We start from the raw sequence: 11,081 nt of genomic DNA on the forward strand, positions 1-11,081 counted from the left end.
GTTTCATAATGTGACTCCAGTTTTGTATTCTGTTACAAGGACACTCCGAGAACTGCTCGTACAGTGTAGGAATGTGTAAGTTGTACAAATCCTGTACTTATTGAATTTTAAATAAAGCTTACAATTTTTTCTTCCAAAATTTGACCTAAATTTAAAGAAAGTTTCAGTGTATGACTCCAGTTTTGTATTCTAATACAAGGACACTCAAGGAACTGCACACAGTGACTGCTTTTGCTCTATAGATGTCAAGTAGTCTTGTAAACGTTGTTCACTGACCCAGATTTTCTTCCACAATTGATATGTCCTTGAGTGGATGCAAGACAATCACACCAGGTGGTGCTGTGCTTTGGAAAAAAGTACTCACAATATGTTTTTTGGGTTTTTGTTTAAGCCAGCAGAAGATCATTAGCCATCTACTGGTACTATTTGTTCTAGTGTTGTCCAGTGAGAAATTTAAGCACAAGTACACCACTTCTCCTTGGCTGCACACAGCAAGATCAATTCAAAAATAAAAGACGATAGGATCTCAAGAGGTAGACTGATGCACGCTTCCACCGTCTGGATTCTGTCAAAGATCATAGAGTCATATTACTTTTTACCTTGTTATTCTTTGCTGAGACTGTTTTTATTTTTTTTTTTTTTTGGGGGGGGGGTGAGATTGAAGTACAGTGATTTGCATTATCAGGAGTCTAAATGTCTACATGTACACAGTTGCTATTGTTTGATCAAGATACAAATTGTACTCCTTTGAACAGGCAATATTGTGGCAACATTTAGGCATGTTGTTTTTCTATGGCTTTGATGGGACAAGACTTTACTTAAACTGGACACGTGTGTCCTGAGACTTTTATACCAGATAGAAACTATGTGTAAACTTTGTCTTTTAATACTGAAGGACAATGATTATTTGAAGACATGGATAACAAAATGTAGTTAAATATGTTTTTTGAAGCTTTTGATAACCATGCAATATAAACTATTTTGCATAATGGATTCTTTTTTTTTACAGTAGCTCATACACGTAGTATCTATCAAAGGAATTTGTATGCAAAGTGTTACATAGTATGGTCACATGCTGAGGACAGCCTAGCCAGAGCTTTGGCCCACTACTGTAAAATGAGGAATGTTCGCGTGCATTTTAATTTCGCGAATTTTGTGAGTGCCAAGATTCACAAAATTGAAATGCACATGAAATTTCTTGTCTACACTAACTAAAATGTATTAGATATGCATTGAACGCCAGTGGCAATTCGCATAAATTTCATGCCACAAAAAAAGCCGTCGGCTCCAATTGACCGTAATTTCGTGCCACGAATATTTACAGTACACAAATGGCACTGCCCTCTAAGGCTAATACAATGGCTGCATTGTGGAGCATAAGGAATAATATTGATGCATTTATGATTCACAGTCTATCATGCACATGAACCCTGGACAGCAATCAAGGAAACAACTATGTTCCCAATATTTTCTCTTTTCATTACTGACATTTCATTACAGAAATTTATTTTTGTATCTATTTTTTCTTTTTGTAGTGAAATATGCTGCTATGTGTTTTTTGTGCATTTGAACATAATTAGCATTTTATTTACAAATTAATCAAATAAAATTTGTCATTAAAACTAATGGGAAATGTGGGTTTGATGATGCATGCAAGAACATCATGGCGTTTCAACTTGTTTGTGATATTAATGTGTGTGAAACTTACAATTTTAACCAGCTCAATTGTCAAAATCTTCAATATATGGGTTTGTGATGAAGTATGAGGCATTGATGACATGGTGATAAGCATTCTGAATTCTCATTTGTCAAATCATCACTGCTGATGGAATTCACACTGAAGCAATTCTTTTTCAATTCTTAGATGCCTCTTGGGCCGACTCCCTCGCTTCCATTACATTCTCCCTGGAACCGGACCACCGCAGGAGTCTGCTGGAATACAAGTTGGAGCGGCTGTGGAACCGAAACCACCCAGCGCCCTACCCGATCCTACCATGCCTGTCGGTCCGCACTGCCTTCGATGTCTTCCTATCCGCGAAGCGGTACCCCCCTGGCTCCGAGATCATCTTCAGTGCCATCAACATCCCCCAGATGACTGTAATCGCCAGGCATCATGGACTCAAGGTTGTCCCACTGGATATCAATGCCGAGACTCTAGCTCCAAAGGTAATGCCAAGTATTTATGTGTGTGTGTGTGTGTGTGTGTGTGTGTGTATGTGTGTGTGTGTGTGTGTGTTTCTGTTTTTGTTTGTGTGTGAATGACAGTGCGTGTATTTCTTTTCATTGGCATTAGTCACAAAAGGATGAAACGTCTAGCTAAATGTTGGGTTCCTTGGTGCCTCTTTTTTTTTTTTTTGTTGATAGAGCGCAATTATTGTGATTATACAGATGAGACCACCTGAATGTTGCTTCATGATGTGATAGATTGAAAGTTCATGGGTCATTTCATAATCTACGGTTCTCGTGTTCTAGTTGTCAGCCCCGCAAGTGCCAGGTTTTCAAAAGTGATGGGCTCTTTTCCGGATTTCATCAGCTAACAAGATTTTTGAAAAAGGCCCTCAGTGCAACTTGTGGTGCCACTTCCGGGTTTCTTGAGCTGACAAGCAAAAAAAAAAAAAAAAAGAGAGATCTTCAGCAGAACTTATGTTGCCACTTTCGGGTTTCTTCAGATGAAAGAAAGGAAGAAAAAAAGATTTTCAGCACAAAAGGCTTTACCATGCTCACACTTCACACTTCAAATGAAATAAATCTTGTCTACATTTTCATGTTGTTTTTTTTTATCAGGCAGTCCTTTAGGGAGCTTCAGACAAGCTTTGGGATTGTCACAGACAACCAGTGCAAAGACGTATACGCTATATGCTCTGGTTTATTAGTGTCAAAAGCATATTTTTCTCTTGATTTTCTATGTTAGGTTGAATATCTTGCCTCACTCATCAACCCAAAGACGGTTGCTATCTTGGTCGCTCATATCTACGGACATTTGGGAGACATAGACACCCTTATCCAGGTTGCTAGGCAACACAAGCTGACCATCTTGGAAGACTGTGCGGAGAGCTTCAGCGGGACGCAGAATCATGGTCATCCCGGAGCTGACGTCACTTTCTTCAGCTTCGGCATCATCAAGACGTGCACAGCCTTCGGGGGTGCCATCGCCGTGGTGAGAGACCCCGCCCTCCGGGAGAAGATGCGTACACTCTACCACTCCTACCCTGTTCAATCTCGTAGTGTCTACCTGAGTAAGGTGCTAAAGTACTCTGCGGTGATGACGATCGTCAACTCGCCCACTCTCACCAGGTTTCTGACCCAGTTCCTGAGCAGCCTCGGTTTGGACCACAGGGAGATCATCATCAAGCACATCCGAGGGTTCCCCACCAACTTCATCGACAGCATTAGGATGAAACCCAATGTCACTCTGCTTTATATGATGTACAGAAAGTGAGTTGACTGTATAGCCATACTTTGTATTGATGATCATACAACAACTATCAAAAGCTCTAAACTCATTTGAAGTGTGTACCAGGTACTAGTTGTAATAAGCCCATTATTACCAGCCATATTTATGTTATTAACAATGATTTGTGAGGAGAATTTGTGACCCACTACAACAAAAGTATCCAAAAGTTGGAGGAGGACAATTTTCTGAAAATGACATGACATTATTCCCTTAATCTTCTCCTGTATTTCATATGTAGCACAACTCATGAAAATACTGGGTTGAGTATTTTTTTGTATCAATGATTTTATTAGCGCATGTCAAGTGGTTGTGGAAATCAGAGTTTTGAGAAAAACAACTTCAAAGTTTTCCTTCTGACGCTATCATGATCAAAGGGAGGCGAGACAATTTTCACCACTTTACAATAGAAGATGTGCTCCTAGCGACCTCCGCGATGTTCATTGAAGCTTAGCGCCAGCAGTCTACGCATGGCCAGTCAGTAATCAGGATGCCACGCACTGACCAATAAGATCACTCCCTCGTTGCTAGGGGCGGAGTCTAGCTGCGGGGCTAAATCCAAATCTTCGAACACATTTCTGTTACGTTGAAAGTCGGAAAATCATGGCCAAGAAAAACTCTGATTTCTTGCATTTCCTCTGATCATTTAGCTGCGAAATTTCGGCAGATGATAGACAAGACATTAGACTCTAAAATTATGCCAAAAACAGAAATTTGATTGTTTTGACCAGTTTAAACGGTGTGACTTCACACTCGATTTTTCTCGGCTCAACCATCAGCGAATTTTAGGATCCTTTTGTTGTAGCGGGTCACATTTGGATAGTTTCTCTGACATATGAGTTGGAGACTGACGTTACACAAGGATGAGCAAATGAGGCACCCAATCAATGTACACTGCCTCCTGCTTGATTACGGGCTTGCGTGAAAGAAACATCAAGGTTGAATATCAGAAATTAGATGTGAAATTCAATAGTGAAATCAAACTGATTTCTAGGGGGATGGACTTTTTTTTTTCTCTTTCTCTCACTTTTCTGTTTGTGCAGTCTTTCTTATGATGTCTAATTAAGTCTCACTAAAAGCAGCTGAGAAAGGACACATTTCTCTACAGACCCAAAAGCATCATTTCTAAATTTCTGCCATTTATATCATGTGGAAATAACAAGGTGCTCAGACTGCAGTCCAGTCCATCACAGCAATGTAATGTCCTGTGGTTTGTATTTCTGTAAATCTGCCTATGGCAAAATATATTTCATAGTCCACTTTTATTTAGTTAACTCCACTTTATTCAAAGATCTGTCAGATTTAGCTTTCCTGTCATCTGGAACTCATTACCAAATAACATTAAGTCATGTCAAACATTAAGATTGTTTAAAAAGTCCCTCAAAAGGTCATTATTATTGAATTATTGAATCATTTATGAAAAGTTGATCTCTCTCATTTTGTATCTATATACCTTAAATGTATTCTTTGTGTGTGTGCGCGTGTGTGTGTTTTTGTGTGTTTCCTCATTAATCTGACTTGTAACATATGCCGGTAAAATACCTCATTAGAAGGTTTAAGAGAACTTATTTCCTCACAGGCTTCTGAAGCTTTCCTCCAAGTTCTCTTTTTTCATTTCACACTTTAGTTAACCAAAGGCTGTATTCCTCAGTTAAATATCTAAGCGCGTTATTCTGTTAATTTGTTATATATTTATTGTGTTATACATTCTAATCAATTATTGTATGCTTTGTATTTATGTATGTATGCATTGCATGTTTGTTTGTTTTTTATCGTAGAAATGAATAAACGAATTGAAAAAAAAAAAAGTCCACCTATCTATTTGTTCCCCTTTCAAACGTCCATCCAATCTGACAGTATGTACTCAGGGTTCGTCGTTTTTGATTTATTGATTTGGATTCCAGTCATATTCCACAGATGTCACAGTCAAGTAAAGCAGATCATTTTATTTTTCAGTGTATACAAATATTTCTTCTCCTTTTTTTTGGGGGGGGGGGGGGAGGGGGAATAGACTTTTTTCTTTTGTTAGCATAGTATGTACATGTGATATAACTGTTTATAATATTGCCTAAATTGAGCTCAGTTTTGTCTGGGGCAAATTATTTTTCAATAGGGACCCATTTATATATTTTTTTTCATAAAGAGCAAGAACTGACTAGTTGAGAAAGTGTGCAGTCATACAGAAATATATACTATTTGAAGGAAATGACCCAATTTTGTAAAAAGTAAAATCACCAAGTTACAGTCAAAACAACAGTAGAGGTATGCATCAGGCATCCTCTCTCTCTCTCTCTCTCTCTCTCTCTGTGACCATGACATGGTACTAGTAGACATCTTGGTTAATGTTTATCATCTTCAACATATGGTATCTGCTTGACCAAAACTTTACCCCTGTAAGATTTTCAAGTCCTTGTATTTCTTTGCAAAGGACTCATGAGGTGCCTGTAATCAACGGTAAAATACAGAAAAGTTAAAACTATTTGTTGTGCAGAGATGGCAACAATACAATTTTATAGTATTTACAGGTAGTATGATAAACAGAGTAAAATACGATTATGATATTGCATCTTGAAAGTACAGCTTTTCAAATTTCAACTGAAAAAAAAAAAAATGAAGCCAATGTTAACTGCAGAAAACTGCTAAAACCATGTCATCGTATAGAAAGATGTACCACTTAACTCTTTATTTGCCATGGTGGAAACCCCCTGTGTGCCATGTTATTCTGAGACCCGAAGGAAGTCATTCTTTGAGAGAGAATTCTGTTTTTCCAATCGATATAACTTCTACAAATTTATGTTAAGCTGGACATAATAGTGAGAAAAGTTGAAGAGAAATGCCAAGCTTTGCTTTGATATAAATTGTATGACAAATTTATTTCTATTTATTTTTTTAATGTCCAGTTGCTACATTACTGTAAAGGCATGACTTTTGCACATGAAACTGTCAGAGAAACTCAGAATTTACACGCAAATTTAGTTGGGAACACCGCTTGCTAGCCAATCACCACATAGAATGCAAGCTGTATAAAAGGAACAAAAGCGTGAGAAAAGCTTTCATTGTACTGTGGGATAAAGCGATTTATCGATCGGTTTAAGCTGATTAGTGCGTTTGAGCGGAATATGCGAAGTTAGCACGCCGTCGACTGAGTGGGACGTGCGAACATGGCACATAAAGAGTAAATTCCTGCAACCCCTGCAAAAACGTTGAACAACGACCCTAGACGGGCTGATAATATGTGAATGCTTTACAATTTTCTCATCAATGTTGATGAATTAGCAGCATTTCACTTGCCCGTTCTAATCAGGGAAACGTTTTTTTCTGACATGTCACTGGCCTAGAGTCAATGGGCTAATGGTGGTGTCAAGATTTCATGGAAATCTGATTTTCCTTAACTCTTAATGTGCCACGTTAGCACGTCCGACTCAGTCGACGGCATGCCAACTTCGCATATTCTGCTCAAACGCAGAAACCCGCCCAAACCGATTGATAAATCCCCGAATGCCACAGTACAATGAAAGCGTTTCTCGCGATTTCGTTCCTCTCACATATAGCTTGCATTGTGTGTGGTGATTGACTAGCAATCAGTGTGCCCTACTGGATTTGCGTGTTAATTCTAAGATTCTGCCACTGTTTTGTGTGCAGAAGTTATGCTTGCAGTAATGTAGCTACTAGTCATTTGAAAGAAAAAAAAATCATAGATTTGATGTATAATTTATGTCAAAGCTCACTTCATGTCCAGCTCAATAGAAATCTGTAGAAGTTGCATAGATTTGAAGAATGGAATGTCTTCTTATGTATGACTATGTTGGTGTCTCAGAATAACGTGGCACACAGGGGGTTTCCACCATGACACATAAGGAGTTAATTTCAAGAAGTTGGCATTTTTGGTCATGTGGGGTGATGACTGAAATGAAGAACTGAAACCATTATTCTCTCTCTCTGCCCATGAACAGATTGCTTCACTTTGACACAAATTCATTCATGCTTGGCAACATCAAGGCAGAGTTTGTGTCAGAGCGCCTGCCGCAGGAAGTCAAACAGCTGGGACTAAAGGCCAAGACACGAAATTACTGGCTGTTTCCAGTTCTTGTTGTAAGTACTGAATCATATCTTTCACCTGTTGAGGACGAGTCCCAAGTATACTCGGGCAAATGTTTATGAGAAATGCTTGTTGTAGCAAAATCAGTCAGTTCTCAACTGATTGATATGAATAGCAATTACCTAATCCTGTTTAATCCTTGTTGTGTCCCCATAGCCTTCCTGTATAGGTGCCTATTCCCTAACTTATAATTAGGCAAAGCTTTATAGATTAACTGAATACTGCTATAAACATCCCATTGAGTTGTAGATTCGTGCCTGGACACATAAAGGGTTTATCTGCTCCAATCGAAGTGTGAGAAAAAGATGGGAAAGTTTTAGGTTTATTCCAATCTTCTTTTGGCATAGAAAATATAATGTGATGTTTGAAATATTGTGATTTTACAATTACCTGTGTATTTCAACAGCTTCGTAAGTCTGGGGTTTCTTTAGTTCTGTTTTGAAGAAGTCCATATCTAGACTGATAAAGATCAATGAGACTGATGTTGGAAATTTTGAATGAATTCTGAGATTCAAGCAAGGCAATTCTGAAAAGAGAATATCTTAATTAATCTGAAATTCATGTAGCTGCTTGTCCTGTACCAGTGATGCTGATCTGGTGATATTTGTTTTCTCCCAGAGCGACCCCGAGAGAGTTGTCCGTGAGCTGAATGCCCGGGGTGTGGATGCTTACAGGGGTGCGACACAGCTCAATTTGGTCGAATTCGATCCTCCTTCTCTAGGACCCGATCCGCGGCTGGCAGCGCCCCATACACACAGTGAGGGAGTTAGCTGGGACCAAGCCCATCATGGAGAGTCTTCCAGTCAGAAGATGCCTTCTGATAGTTCTGGTTGGGAGAACAAGAGCCAGTCGACAGTCCAACTTAGCCCAAGAAATAATGCTGGTAGTTCACACATGGGCAGCACTCCACGTTGCAATGGCCGCATCGTGGCAAGCGATGTAGCATTTCGTGGTAAGGTTATTAGCAATAAAACACAGGCATCCTGTTCTGCAGAGGAGGAGGAGGAGGAGGAAAACACCAGAGTGGTTGTGGCCGGAAGGGTGGGGCAGCAAGCAGAGGGGCAAAGAAATATGGATGGAGTTGGTCCATTAGACTCTCTGTCTTCCAGCATTTCTGACTCTGCAGCTGAGTTAATACCCCGAGGGCAGTATTTCTCTTCTCGTTCCTGCCAAGTGTCAAATTCACAAGCATCCGAGGACCACACTTGTCACTCTGTTCACACACAGCCTCAAGGTCCACCTCCCAAGCAATCAGACAAGTCTTTCAAGGATGGCGTTTCTGCACCAGGGTCATCTTTGCCGAGGAACACAGAGAGACGTCTCTCCCACCCTAGTGCCTTCACCGTCTCACATCCTCTGTCTGCACCCCCTTCTGATAATTTCACAGCGCAGGGATCCCGACGCCTCTCCCCTCCTGGTAGAATTGGCAGTAGCCAACATTATCCTTGTCTTGTCAAGCCAGATTGCTGTAGTGGTACTCCTGTACCCACCCTGACTTCCAGCTCAAAGCAACCATCCTCCCAGTCCCAGCCTTCTGGATGCTTCCAAGAATCCAGTGATGACCTTCACTCTGGAGGATGCCATGAGGCCGACAAGCCAGAGGGAAAAAGCAGTTTGGCTGCTCCGGAAGGGAAGTATCCAAGTGAAGCAAGGTATATTATTGACCATGTAGTATATCTCCCAGTTCACAAGAACGTCTCATTCCACTATCTTGAACAGATATGTAATGTGCTAGAAGAAGTTACTGAGGTCTTGAAGAAAGAAAAGAGTGATCAACGTGCACACGCTGCCCAGCCGGGAGTAAGAAGTAAACTTTAAAATGTCAGTGTTTGCTTCATTATAGATAATTATCATATCATCTTTTTAGCTGCAATGTATTTCGCATTCATGGTGCTGTCCGAATCCAGAAAAAGGCCACAATTTTCATTCATGCTTTAGCCACGAATGGTGCCACAATCATTTAGTTTTCAGGTCATCTCTTTGTCTCGCATCTTGGTACTGAGATTTAAGAAAAACCACTTAACAGATTTATGCAGTGCATTGCCCAGATCTAGTGCATGAGATGAAGATGTGCTGATAAGATTTGGGGCAAAATCTCTCTGGGTCAAAGGTCACTAGTATGCAGCTTTGAGATGAAATGCACTTGTACTGTGTGGTAATAAGATAATACAAATAGATTTATGTCAAAGGTTAAGGTCAAAGGTCACATTTACTTTGCCAAAGCAAGATCATTTCCAGTCAGTGGTGATGTAAGTTGGTGGACAGGGTTTGAATGAATTTAAAATTATTAATGGTATTGGCAGGATAGTGGTGGTGGGTCAAAGGTCGTGGTGAAAGATCACTGCACCTTGATTTAGGAATGTCCATTTATAATTATATTATCTGGTAAAAAGGATAGAAATGTGAATGATTAGTTGCCTGTGGTATGAAACAGTGGTGAAAGGTCAAAAATTCAGCTCAAATATCATTTTCTGACTAAAAATCCCATTGTTTTCTATTTAAGTTTAATAAATGTTAGATGTGGTAATGGGTAGAAATGTCTTGACAGATATTTCTCTTGTGCAGAGAGGGTTAAAGGTCGATTTGTGGTCGATAGTCAAAGTGAAAGGTCACATAGTTACGTCAGATATTTTGCATGACATGGGAAAGAATTCCAGTAAGCTGTGTGGAGCAGTCATACGTGTATTCTAATTTATGGTTAGACTAACCAGCAGTCATATTTATTCAATTCTTGCAGGGAATAGAAGGTCTATGGAAATGTTGCAATATTTATAATCCTATAGAGACAACTGTGAAATTTTTTAAACTGAAATTTGAACATTTTTGCCATTCTTGCATGGTTGTTAACTATTACATCTCATTGCCCTTTCGTATTGATCTGCGTCAAACTGACTATCAAAGGCAATCTATTGAGAAGCATTTAACTGTTAGTGCAAACAATTTCACTCCGTGTGTCCACTATATGTTGTATAGATCTTTAACCATCAGTACACTATGCTTGCCACCAACAAGGAAAAAAAAATGGTTCAGAACTGAAATACTGTACATCAAGATGTGAATGTTGAAATTATCATGGTACAGGCTAGTCAAATTGCAGTCAGCAGTTTGATGAATTTGATAAAAGGATCAGAGTGGAAAATCACAACTCAGAAGTAAAAAAAAAAGAAGAGAAAACCATCTCCCTCTGCAATCAAGTTCAAGGTTACTATGTTTACTATGAGAAGCATACTGATTAGCTGTTTCATAATTGCAACCATCTGACCATGTTCCTATAGGAACTGGGCCAAGGGACATTTGTGACCCACTGCAACAAAAGGATCCGAAAGTCGGGGGAGGACAATTTTCTGAAAATGGCATGGCATTATTCCCTTTACTCTTCTACTTTAATTTCATATATAGCACAACTCATAAAAGTACTTGATTGCAGATATATCGATGATTTTATTAGCGCTTGTCAAGTGGTTGTGGAAATCAGAGTTTCGAGAGAAACGCCTTCAAAGTTCTCCTTCCGACGCTTTCATGATCAAGGGG

At 39.5% G+C, this 11,081-nt stretch overlaps 1 protein-coding gene across 1 annotated transcript; it reads left to right on the forward strand.

The window, feature by feature from the left end:
* The first annotated feature begins 71 nt into the window (after window positions 1-71).
* On the forward strand, window positions 72-10,850 carry LOC139725664 (uncharacterized). Its single transcript, XM_071636755.1, has 6 exons — window positions 72-75; window positions 1,844-2,166; window positions 2,912-3,435; window positions 7,405-7,543; window positions 8,169-9,202; window positions 10,826-10,850. The coding sequence occupies exons 1-6, from the start codon at window positions 72-74 to the stop codon at window positions 10,848-10,850; spliced, it is 2,049 nt and encodes a 682-aa protein (XP_071492856.1).
* Window positions 10,851-11,081: the final 231 nt, after the last annotated feature.

This window comes from Diadema antillarum, unplaced genomic scaffold (genome assembly GCF_040938485.1).
Source record: "Diadema antillarum isolate AM-2024a unplaced genomic scaffold, OU_Dant_1.0 seq00000053_RagTag, whole genome shotgun sequence".
Taxonomy (NCBI): Eukaryota; Metazoa; Echinodermata; class Echinoidea; order Diadematoida; family Diadematidae; genus Diadema; species Diadema antillarum.